The following is a 13,184-nucleotide window of genomic DNA, read 5'->3' on the forward strand; positions in this document are numbered from 1 at the left end:
AACAAGGATGGACTGCAAAAAGACAGGTCTAAGGCTGAGAGAGTCTGACTTGAAGAATGTATGTATGTAGGTGCCCCTGTGTTTAAAAGACAGATGGATGTTGATAATAAAAATTTCTCTAACATTTTCCCTCGAGTGTCAGTTCTTGTACTGCCCCAAAGTGGATTATGAGCATTAAAGTCACCTAGAACTATAAAAGGGCTTGGAAGTTGGCTGCATAAATCTTCTAATTCTTTCTGTGTAATAGTGTCTGATGGCGGCAAGTATACCGAGCAGATGGTGACGATCCTGTCTAAACACACCTGCACAGCTACAGCTTCCATGTTTGTAACTAGGTGAATTGCTTTTGTTGGGAGAGATCGTCGTGTGATGATCGCTACACCACCAGATGCTCGGGTGGCGTCACTTCGATCTCTTCGAAATATGTTGTGTCTACGCAGTGGATTGTGTGTTTGGTTGTTCAAATATGTTTCCTGAAGACAAAAACATGTAGCATTATACGTCTCGAAGAGATCGTTCACATCATCTAAGTTAGAAAGGAACCCACGACAATTCCATTGGAGGATCGTGTGCTGCATAATAGTTGCAGTACTAAGAAGTAGTAGTAAGTGTGTTAGAAAGTTTTGCCGGCTTTGAAAAGCTTTCATTACCTATTTTTTGTTGGAGGTGTGACCCGCGGCCTTGTGGGTTTCTTCCGCGCAGCCGCAAGCTCCTTGTCAGATATGTCAGGGAGTGACCCACTCCCCGACAGACTAGCTCTATTCTTTTGGAGTACTTGGGAGCTCGTGCTCGCGAAGGAGCGCTCAGAGCTCGTCTCGTCCTCGCAGTCCATGGATGTGGTCTCCGTGGACTGTGAGGACAGAAGTGGCGTCGGTGTTAGGGACGCCACTGGAGTTTCGGGGACTGGAGGTGGACGTGCACCTCCTTGGACTTCATTTGTGGTTGTCTCTGTCAGTAGTGATTGCTCGGTCTGTGTGAACTGTGTTACTAGTTTTACTTTCTGTTTTACGGCTGTGGCAAAGGATTTTTCGAAAAAGATGGGAGCTACTTTTTTTCTGGCTTCTGGGTAACTGATGTTCTGTGTAACCTTGACGTGCAGGACTTCTTTTTCATATTTCCACTTTGCACAGGACCTCGAGTAGGATGGGTGGTTGGAAGAACAGTTGACACAGCAGTCTGGCCCTTTGCATTCTTTAGTCTCATGGTCAGACTTTCCACATCGTGCACAACAGGCGGAGCCACGGCACCCGTCTGCAGCATGTCCAAACCTGTTGCACCGAAAACAGCGCAACGGGTTCGGAATGTAAGGTCGGACATCTGCTGACAGGTAGCCTACTTTTAGTTTTGTTGGAAGTGTGGGCCTGTCAAAAGTCAGTACTATATTTCGTGTGGTGATGTACTCCCCATTTTTACGGATTTTGATTTTGCGTACATCAATGACATCCTGGTCCTTTAAGTTTTCTAGGATTTCTTCCACAGGCACGTCAATCAGTTCTGATACTGCGATGACGCCCCTGCAAGTGTTCAGTGTTTTGTGCAAGGAAGCTGAAATATTTTTACCCATCATCTCATGTGTGTTTAGAATGCGTTCACAGTCTATTTCATTGCAGCATTTTACGAGAAGGTCGCCAGATCTGATGCGTTTGATTTCAGTAATGTACTTAGACAGTGATGCCACCGCTTTCTCAATGAAAAAGGGTGACATCTTTCCCAGTGGTGTGCTTTTCTCTTTCTCTGTATCTGAAGAAGAAAGTACGATGTATTTTGAAGTGAACTGTTTTGTTACAGTCCTTACGGCTTCGGTCCGTGGACGCTTTGCGGCCACGATCTCATTAGAAGAAGAATTTTTACCCATATAGGTTTGATCAATGAGTATTCCAAAAGGGTCACCCGTATTTCATACTCATACATACGGGAAGGTCCCGGAGTTTGACAACCCATCAGCCGGGGCTTGACCAAGTCCCCGACTGCCACCGTTCAAGGTTTCTACCCTTCACCTTAAATCCCCTCGGCACGGTACGGTTAACACCTTAGGACTGGGGGCTGGGGTCCGTGGTGGCGCCACTCACCAAACACCAGCCGAAGCCAGTGCCCCCTGCGGGGAAAAGAGTGTCTGTGAATCAAGGCATTAAACAAGGTGACCCGCTATCCCCATTTCTGTTCAATGCGGTCTTGGACCCGTTGTTACAGAAGGTCAATAGATCTGAATTGGGTGTGTCCGTGGGTGGCCAGAAGGCGGCGGCCATGGCGTTCGCCGATGATCTCTTACTGATGTCAGGAAGTTATGAAGGGCTCAGAGCTTTGACTAACGAGACAACTGACTATCTTAAGAACCTGGCTTTGACTGTAAATCCCCGCAAAACGCAGTATTTTGGCTGGAGATACAATGGTGTGAGGAAGTGGTTTGACTATACACTCCCCCCATTGAGAATCGATGGATGTTCCATCCCATCCTTACCTAAGGAGATCCCAGTGAAGTACCTCAGGCTGCAGATATACCTGAACAAGCCCCCAAGGCTAACGATGAGATGGCTGAGAAGATCGTGGCAGTGATCAGAAGGGCGGCCTTGAAGCCGTTCCAGAAGGTCAGGTGTATTAACACCTTGGTATCTACGAGATACCTATACATACTCTCTAACAGCCTCAATGTGAGATCAGAGGCAGCCCGACGTGATAAGATCATAAGGACCATTACCAAGAATGTGCTCCACCTTTCATCATCATTCCCAAACTCCCATGTGCACATGCCGGCAAGGGAAGGTGGGCTAGGCATGCTACCACTAGAATGGACAGCGGCGACCTGCCAAGCTAAAGCCTATGCAAGGCTAGCCCGAATCGGGCTCCCTTTCGTGGATGCTGTGCTCTCTGAGCCCCTTAAAGACCATCAAGAAAGGCTAGCCCAATATCTGGGCATTCCCATGGGAATCTCTGAAAGAGGCGACCTGGAGTTGGCACTGAGAGAGGCTCGCAAGCAGGCGATCGAGAAATCGATCCAAACCTATACCAACAAAAGTCTGTTCTCTCACCGAAGCGAGCCTGTTGGAAACCAGTGGTTATACCACGATTCCAGATACATGGCCGATGGAGACAGAATTCGAGCCCTCAGGCTAAGGACCAACTTATACCCAACCAGGGCCCTATCTAATAAACATGCCACTGATCCCAAAGCCATTGAATGCAGGTTCTGCAAGGAGAAGCCGGAGACAGCATTCCACATACTCCAAGAGTGTGAAAGGGTCCACTTACCAAGGGTGGAAAGACACAATTTTATAGCAAAGCAGGTCGTCCGACTGATCAAGAAGTACAATCCCGAGGTGGAAGTGGAAGAAGAGAAGCGGATAACTTCTCAAGATGGAGTCAGGTTGAAACCTGACAATCATCAAGAAGGGCGATGACGTTAAGATCTTGGACGTTGCCATTGCATGGGACGCCAGCGCATAGACCCTGAAGGAAGTGAACCAAGGGAAAGTACAAAAATACTCATGCCTGAAAGCCTCCTTCCCCGGCAAGAATGTTGAAGTGCACGGTCTGTGCTTTGGTGCGAGAGCTGGCACCTGTGCAAGTACAAGACAGACCTTGAAAGATCTGGGATTTACCAAGAATGATATCGGTTGGTTGGCAGCAAAGGTCCTAGTCGGCAGCCTGATCTGCTTAAGCCGTTTCTTCAAAAAGGTATAGCCCGAGGGAACCCTGGCGAAACACCAAGACTACGCTACCGATACAAGCTCTGCGATACGGTTTGCTACCCCTACTGCAGGGGCTTCCAGATGCACTTTGGTGTTGGGTTCTGAGACGGATGCCGATGTAACTTACCCTCCCCGACTCAATCCGACTCACGGCATGATGAGCGGATTAAGAACAGGTTAGAAGGCTCAACACCGCCGTCCCCTGTCGTCCCAGCAGGGCTAACCAAATGGCCTCAGAGCCTGACGATACACCCCATTTGGGGAAAGAAGAGTTATAGCCAAATAAACGCCATTCCACTCATTCGACGCTTTTCTCCACATTCGGATCCTGCATCTCAAGAGAAAATTAGAAAAAGTATGGTGTAACGGCGGGGGAATATATTGTGTTATTTCGGTAGCCAAATAAACGCCATTCTACTCATTCGACGCTTTTCTCCACATTCGGATCCTGCATCTCAAGAGAAAATTAGAAAAAGTATGGTGTAACGGCGGGGGAATATATTGTGTTATTTCGGTAGCCAAATAAACGCCATTCTACTCATTCGACGCTTTTCTCCACATTCGGATCCTGCATCTCAAGAGAAAATTAGAAAAAGTATGGTGTAACGGCGGGGGAATATATTGTGTTATTTCGGTAGCCAAATAAACGCCATTCTACTCATTCGACGCTTTTCTCCACATTCGGATCCTGCATCTCAAGAGAAAATTAGAAAAAGTATGGTGTAACGGCGGGGGAATCTATTGTGTTCTTGGGGGATGGTTGCTGAGAACCTCCATGCGATATTTGAATACGTTATTGAATGCGACTCTAGGGTGCTTTGGATGCGATTATAGTGGTTTTTCCCCCACTCCAGCACCTGCATTCTATTCTTCTTACTAGTGCCATTTTCTCAGCAACCCGGCAGACCCACGTCCACGTCGTGCCCCCCGGGCGGGTAATCCAGACGGAGCCCGGCCAAGCGGTCTTGCCACAACGAGGGTCGATGACCCGAGGTGGGAGTGAATCAGCGCAGTGCCACAATACTCACCAAACGGGACGGGTAGTTACCCGATCCGGAACCCCACCAGCTGCGCTGGCACCTACCAATGGCGTAGGGCAGCGGACCTGCAGAAGCATGAAAGTCTTGAGATTCCCACCAGATGACCTGCTTTGCGGAGTATGTGGAGCCAGAATGACGTCTCGAGAAAAGCTCGAAAACCACCTGAGAACTGCACACGACTTCCAGGTCTATTGGTTATGCTCTCTCTGTGATGAGAAGGAAGCTTCCTCTGCGAAGACTATGTCTTCCCACTATACAAAATGCAAGAGGAAACTAGGCCAGAGGGCCAACGGGGCACCTTTTCAAGATTCACCCCGCCCTGGACCTAGTGGAGCGATCGATTCAACTCGACCTCCGGAGCCGTCGGCGCAGACACACCACGAGGACACTGGGGCACCTTTTCAAGATTCACCCCAGCTTGATCCCGATGGTGCTATCATTATGTCTGCGCCTGAACCACGGAGAGTTGCTGAATTCAGTGGAAGTGCGATGTCGCAGCATCCCCCCACTTCCCTTGGGGTGGAAGTAGCCCAAGTCTTCTCCCATGGGAGATGGACCGAATCAGAGGTGGCACGCTGGCTCAGCTGGAGGTCGCCCTCGGCTCGCACCCTTTCATGAACCAAGAATTGGCCAATGTTTTTCCCACCAGAAGCCTTATGGCAATCAGAATGATGAGGCACCAGGAAAGATACAAACGTGCCCTGCAGAGGATCAAAGAAGCAGTGTCCACGCAGTTGGTCACGAATGCTGACAATGAAGTCAGGCAGGAGGAAACGATAGTGCTCAGTGTCGATGACATTATGGAAGATATGGAGGAAGCTGGACTCCATAATAGAACCTTAGCCACCAACCTGGCCAATGTCCCCATGAGTATGGGAGACTGGTCAGAGATCACTAGACATTTCGGTGTGGCAGTAAAAGACGAGGCCCAGCGGACCAGAGGAAGGCCAAAGAGGAATGTCACCTTATCCAAGACCAGGAACGCCAGAAGAAGGGCCGTGTTCAGAGAACACAAACGACTATACAAATTAGGCCCAAAGGTGCTAGCTCACCAATTGATCATGGATCAGGAGGGAGATGGCCAGAGAGTCACTCTTAAAGATGTCCACGAGCTCTACCGACCCACTATTCTCGTCCAAATCCAGAAGGATTGAGGGGGATTTGAGGTCAGATGGTAAAACCTCTGTTGAGGTTACCCCATTCCTCCCGGACGAAGTCATCTGGGCTATGAAGAGCCGTGATAAAAGAGCAGCTCCGGGTCCCGACGGACTCACGTGGACAGACTTGGCAAAGATACAGCCAAAGATCCTGACCCATATCCTCAATAACTTCTTGGCGTTCCAAGACATTCCCGAGGAGATGAAAGCCTCACGCACGGTATTTACACCGAAAAAGGCCAACCCGAGGTCTGCTGCGCATCTGCGTCCTATAACCATGTCTCCGATGCTGAGCCGTCTCCTATCGAAGATCCTACTTAGGAGATTTACGGAGGATAATACCTTCCATCCCCTCCAAGGCGGTTTTGAGAGTGACCGCAGTACAAGCTCAAACGTGCTGATCCTCCAGGGCACGATGAAGTACCTAAAGACCGAGAAGAAAAGCCTCTATGCGGCTAGCCTTGATGTCAAGAAAGCCTTTGACACGGTCAGTCACGAAGCCATATTCGGGGCTATGAAGGGGAGGATCCTGCATCTCAAGAGAAAATTAAAAAAGTATGGTGTAACGGCGAGGGAATATATTGTGTTCTTATTTTGTTCTTGGGGGATGGATGCCAAGGTTCCCCCAGCGATTGGATTGTTCGTGATTGCCAGTAGGGTTATTTGCTCGCAAGTTTCTTTGCTGCTGCTTCTTTAGTGTTCACCTTGGCATCCCGGCGGACCCACGTCCTCGTCGTACCCCCTGGGCGGGGGCCAGGTTTGTCTGGCTCCCGGCTAAGAGGTCCGCCAAAGGGGTTTTACCCCGTGTGTGTGGGAATTGTTTGTACTCTTTCTTTGATTGGGCTAGGTATATCGCCTAGACCCTTTCCACACACCCACCCCATCCACTACTTTTAGCCCCTTGCTCCGATACCTCGTTTCCTGATGGATCGCCGAGTGGTACTGTATCCTCCGGCTGACCTTCAATGTTCATTATGTCATCTTCCGTCTACTTCTAGAACTGCATTTCAACAACACTTTGCAGAGACACATGGTGTCCAGTTGATCTGGAAGTGTTCAGTATGCCAGATCAAGGAGTTCGAATTGGTCCGTTCTGTCTCTTCGCATGTTACAAAATGCTCTAGAAGAAGACCAGCATCTCAGCCGCATGTTGCGGCTGTGTCTGCGCCAAACGCTAGTCCCAGTACGATGCCCATGTCTGCTCCTCCTTACAATTCTACTCAACTTGGAGGTAATTCCTGTCCCACGGTGGCTCCTCCCTGTAATTCAACTCAACCTGGAGGAAGTGCGACTGCTGCCACGCCCGATGTCATTATATCCCATGGACGATGGAGCGAATCCGAGCTAAGAGCGCTAGCGAATCTCGAGGTCACCCTGGGAGACCATCCTTTCATGAACCTGGAACTATCAAAAAGATTTCCAACGAGGACTTTAATGAGCATCCGGATGCAGCGGCATCAAAAGCGCTATAAAGACATGCTGAGAGTGGCGAAGCAAAACCCCGTCATCGCCAGGATGACAGCAAGAGCGGTGTCGGCTGTGACCTCTGCTAAAGTGACTCCAGCGTCCGCACCTGGCATGACGTCCACTCAAGCCATTCAAGCTAGCATCCGGCCTGATTCGTCAATTCAGGTTTCTGCTCTAACGAATGTCCAGGATCGTGTACAAGATACAGTTCCAGTTGGTCTTCCACAGGGCCAGTCTCAAACCTATGTAGCGCCTGATTGGCAACAAGGCTCGGACTCGAGTACTTCAAGGGTGTCTCGGGGCGATGAGGGGCTTGGTCGTGGTGATGCCGGCTCCTTCCCCGGGGATGGATCGGGCGTGCCCGCGGGCGCGGCTGATCCCTTGGACGTGTGCCGCCATGATGACAGTTCTTCGACCACCAGCACGCCTGAGGCTTTTACGCCCATTCCACCTCGGCTAAATAGTGATTCCGCGTCATCGGAATCCATGGATATCTCCATGCTAGCTGACATGCTAGCGAGTGAAGGGTTAACCCCTCCTGGCCCAATGCCTTATGGCATGGGACGACTCAATGGTAGCGTATCTTCAGAAGGTGAGATCCGTGGTGGTCTTCATCCTGTCTCAGTGCAAAATGTTGAATCCGACGACGTCGGCAATGTTGGTGTAAATGGCAATGTGTCTGGGGTGTTGGCGGCGCCTGCGGGCTGGTCCGGCCCCGCTCCGGGTGGGGCGTCGGCGGCTCCGCGGCGGGCTCCGATTCGTCAGGAGCTACCCACGACCTTGGACGTGGACGCTGTGATACAAGATTTTCGGGAGGCAGGAATTTGTGATACTTCTTTAGCAGATCGGGTGGCTACTGGGCCCATCTCTATGAAGGACCTTTCTGACATTTTCTCACACTTTGGACTCTCTGCTGGCATAAAGCCGTTTCGCAGAAAACAACAGACTCCTGCGAGTGCGCCTATCCCTAAAAATAGGAGTGAGAGGAAGCGCGCAAAATTCAACAAGCATCAACGGCTTTATCGGCTTGGTCCAAGAATCCTTCTTCATCAACTTATGCCTGAACAAGAAGACGAATCAGTGTCTATTTCCATCAAAGACATTCACGATTTTTATGATCCTCTTATGTCAGCCTCTACGAGGCATTGTGGAATTGAACTGCTTCGGCCTCTAAAACATCTGTGGATGTTTCGCTTTTTGAACCTGAGGAGGTTGCGTGGGCCCTCAAGGGTATGGACAGCAAGGCTGCACCTGGCCCCGATCGAGTCACGGTTAGTGACATTCGTGCTTTGCCTAGGGGGATCCTCTGCCACATCGTCAATAACTTTTTGGTTTACAAAAAGATCCCTGACGAACTAAAACAATCCAAGACGGTGTTTATCCCCAAGAAGAAATCGCCCAGGACTGCGGCGGATGTCAGGCCGATAACGATGTCGCTCATGTTGTGCCGTGTGTACGCTCGCATGTTGCTGCGCAGGGTTTCGGGTGACAATGCCTTTCACCCCTTGCAGGGTGGGTTTCAGGAGGCCCGAGGTACGAGTACCAATCTGCTGGCTCTCCAGGCAATTATGAAGACGTTTAAAAAGCAGAGGAAGAGTTTTTACGCCGTCAGCTTGGGCGTAAAAAATGCCTTCGATTGCGTGTCGCACGAGGCAATATTGGCAGCTGTACGGGGCAGAGATGTCCCTGATCACTACAGGTTGGTGTTGGATGATTTGTACAAAGGGTGTTCCACCATGTTTTTCTGGAACGGAGGAACGGACGGAAGTAGGGTGCCTGTTACCCAGGGCATTAAACAAGGGGACCCCCTTTCGCCGTTCCTCTTTAAAGGTCAGCTATGCCGATATCCCAAATAGTCGAAACGGTTGTGATATTCTGAAAGCCCACATCCAGCTCTCCCCAAAATACACCTTCATTCTCTCAGTTCGGTACAGTACCATGTCAAAAAAATAGGTAATTCATTCCGAAACACACATGGGCGCAGCCATTTTTATGACGTAGATGCACCCGAACGGGCATTGTGACGTGTACGCGCCTTTGTACTTGTCAGTGGATTTCAGCTACGGCTTCTCGCCGCTTCACGTATCTGTGCTTGAAGATGGCGGACAGCCGGGTTCCACCGCTCCGTGATAAGTAAACAGTGCAGCAGCTGCGAACTCATTCGCGAACCAACCTCTGTGCGATGTTGTGACTGGAATTCGTCGTTTGTGTTTTGTGAGCACGTACAATTTGTATCAAGTCGCGTCTGCGTTAGCCCCTTTACAGCACTTGCCCATTGTAGAGGCTGACGTTTCGACAGCCGTGTCAGCAAGAAAATGCCGACAGCGTTTTATAACTGCAGGAAAATTGTGCTATGTATTTGAGAAACCGCATACTGCTATGGGACAAGTTTTACGTACGATTTATCAATGTGCAACAGCGTCGACGATGGTATGTAACGACGAAAGACGTAAAACGAAATACAAATCACATTTTAAACTTTTTGTGGGATTCTGTGCATTTTCCAGAAGCTTTCTTTGAATCACACACTCCCATGTCACGCTGCGTTGTGTGGTACGCTACAAACTACTGCATTTTATGTCTAACATCTGGATATTGTTTGTAATGAACACCGTCGCACAAAAACATGCACACGAAAGCTCCAGTAGCCAAGTGGTTGCACACTATGCAGACGCAAAAGAAGTACCAGAGCACATATTGCCACTTAGAAATGTGGTGTCTGAAGAGTTAGGGCATAGCATAGATCCTAGAAATCAGGTGCACCTTATCCTTCTGTAGAGTGCTCTTTCAATTCACAACTCAACCCATGGGGTGTAAAAGTGTTAAAGGCAATTATGTGACTTGTCGTCCTGGGTGACATCACTGGCCAGCCTCGGGATTAATTCCGTGCTCAGGAATTATTGTACAAATCACTTTGTATGTAGGACGTGATAAGCAATATGTAAGTTGCAACCTTGTCTGCAGCATTCTCGATTGCCTCTTACCTTTACAGTTCGAGACACGTTACCAAACCATTTGCAAAGGGCACTCTTACAGGGGCCGTGTAACGTGAGTTTTTAGTTTATAAAATTTATAAAAATATAAGTATACAATATGTAATATGAATTTTATATAAAATCAAAAATAACATTTATAAAAAAATTTATAAAAAATAAATAAAAAGGTTTCATGGAAGCAATCCGTTAGCATACCCATTGCACATTAAGCACAATTATATATGCCTGGACATCATCTAATTAATCTTCTGAACCATATGTGTGGCTGCATACGAAATTTTTTATGCGCATCCTCTACCTTCCTATTCCTACATGTGCACACGAATAACAGTGCATATATGTGAAGTGGCAAAAAGCAACGCTAAACTCTACCATCATTGTGCCCCCTTTAACTTTTCCACATTTATGTCTGGTGAACAGGGAATATCTCACTAGAAAAAAAGACATTTGTGCATTGTTTGGCAAGCAAATAAATATATTTATTTACATTTTCCATAAATCAACAATGTTGTGACCTGGTGCAAATATTAATGTCAACAAGTAAAGTACTTACAAATTATTCCTATGTGCTCAAATGCAGATATGACAATTCTGTTTTTGTACCTCAGCACAGTACAGTTTCAAAATTAACAAACTGCACAGCACCAGCAATCTTAAAGTATCTGAAGAGGGGAATCACATAAAGCTCCAATAATAGACTGTGCAAACAAAGCTAAAAAAAACAATGTACTTCAAGAAAAATCTGAATAATCGGTTGCAGTGATGATATGTACTACTATGCACAGTTCATGAATGGAACATGTTACCTCATTGCATTGCCTCCATGTGAGCACTAGAACAGGCAGCTTTTTAGGTCGCTCTTTCCGTGTTTTTCTATTGTCTTCTTTTGTTTTCTGTTTTTGCAATAGCAAGCATGGCCATAGTGAATCACAAGCAACCAAGGACAGGATGAGACATCTACAATGCGACTGCTAGCTCTAAACTGATATATTTATTAGCAGACTCTGGAATATACACACATATGCTGTTAAGAAAATGACAATTTAACCAATAGAATAAAAGACAAGAAAAAGTGTTATATATCTTCCCCTCTCCTCATTCTATTTCACAGGCAGCCCTAGTATCATTCTGAGTGTGTCCGTGCGTTCCCTTTGAGATAACGTATCTCTGACAGAAGCAAATCCAACAGCGGACTCCTTACGGATGCAACTATCTTGGATTTCTCTAACCACTTGTTATTTAACCGCTGGCTTGAGCTGTGTGTTCTGGAAATTTAGGCAGCATCCAGAGTCCCTGCAATGTGTTGCCATGTTTCTCGAGGGCCTGTGTTTCACTATGGCTCTCAGATACAAACTACCCCATTTCAACACAGTAGAAAACACAGATTTGTAAATAGCATCTGTTGATTGCACTGTACATACCCCCCACATAAAGGATCATAGTGGATACTACATCTTGTGCGATAATGTCAGGAACACAAAAAAGCTAGATTTGAAACCACTCTTACGTCGTAGTAGTAGTATTTGTGTGACGCTGCGCAATTCCTGTCCTGCAAATAATTTAAACCATATGTTTCATCTGCCAGCGTGATGATCCCCTGAAAAGCAATTCACACTTCGCGGGAACTACCGGTTCTGAAACCTATCCCTGACATGTGTAGCCATCAGGGAGGAAACCCAAGGGCTGCGGTGGAAAAGACAAACACACACGGGCTATGTTCTCTCTGTGTATCAGCTGCTCTGGCCTGTGTTTCACTATGGCTCTCAGATACAAACTACCCCATTTCAACACAGTAGAAAACACAGATTTGTAAATTGCATCTGTTGATTGCACTGTACATACCCCCCCCCCCCCCATAAAGGATCATAGTGGATACCACATCTTGTGCGATAATGTCAGGAACACAAAAAAGCTAGATTTGAAACCACTCTTACGTCGTAGTAGTAGTATTTGTGTGAAGCTGCGCAATTCCTGTCCTGCAAATAATTTAAACCATATGTTTCATCTGCCAGCGTGATGATCCCCTGAAAAGCAATTCACACTTCGCGGGAACTACCGGTTCTGAAACCTATCCCTGACATGTGTAGCCATCAGGGAGGAAACCCAAGGGCTGCGGTGGAAAAGACAAACACACACGGGCTATGTTCTCTCTGTGTATCAGCTGCTCTGGCCTGTGTTTCACTATGGCTCTCAGATACAAACTACCCCATTTCAACACAGTAGAAAACACAGATTTGTAAACTGCATCTGTTGATTGCACTGTACATACCCCCCCCCCCCCCCATAAAGGATCATAGTGGATACCACATCTTGTGCGATAATGTCAGGAACACAAAAAAGCTAGATTTGAAACCACTCTTACGTCGTAGTAGTAGTATTTGTGTGAAGCTGCGCAATTCCTGTCCTGCAAATAATTTAAACCATATGTTTCATCTGCCAGCGTGATGATCCCCTGAAAAGCAATTCACACTTGGCGGGAACTAGCGGTTCTGAAACCTATCCCTGACATGTGTAGCCATCAGGGAGGAAACCCAAGGGCTGCGGTGGAAAAGACAAACACACACGGGCTATGTTCTCTCTGTGTATCAGCTGCTCTGGCTACTAAGAACATGTTCCAAATTAATATAACATGGCTTGACATGATACGCCAGCGAAAGCTAACCAATAAAATTAGTAGTTAAATGTACAATACGTAAACACTTGCCATAACATGACAGTTTCCTTCCTGGATTCATGCGCTACCATTCAATCCACACAAACAGTGTACTGAATTTTTTTATAGCATTACAGGTTGTTTGACAGAACTTGAACAAGATTATATAGCACACGATAAAAGTA

General features: G+C 47.4%; 1 protein-coding gene across 1 annotated transcript; it reads right to left on the reverse strand.

Moving 5' to 3' along the window:
* Positions 1 to 646: 646 nt before the first annotated feature.
* On the reverse strand, positions 647 to 1,705 carry LOC135372385 (uncharacterized). The gene has a single exon (XM_064606009.1). The coding sequence runs from the start codon at positions 1,703 to 1,705 to the stop codon at positions 647 to 649; it is 1,059 nt and encodes a 352-aa protein (XP_064462079.1).
* Positions 1,706 to 13,184: the final 11,479 nt, after the last annotated feature.

Source organism: Ornithodoros turicata, unplaced genomic scaffold (assembly GCF_037126465.1).
Source record: "Ornithodoros turicata isolate Travis unplaced genomic scaffold, ASM3712646v1 Chromosome14, whole genome shotgun sequence".
In the NCBI taxonomy this organism is placed as follows: domain Eukaryota; kingdom Metazoa; phylum Arthropoda; class Arachnida; order Ixodida; family Argasidae; genus Ornithodoros; species Ornithodoros turicata.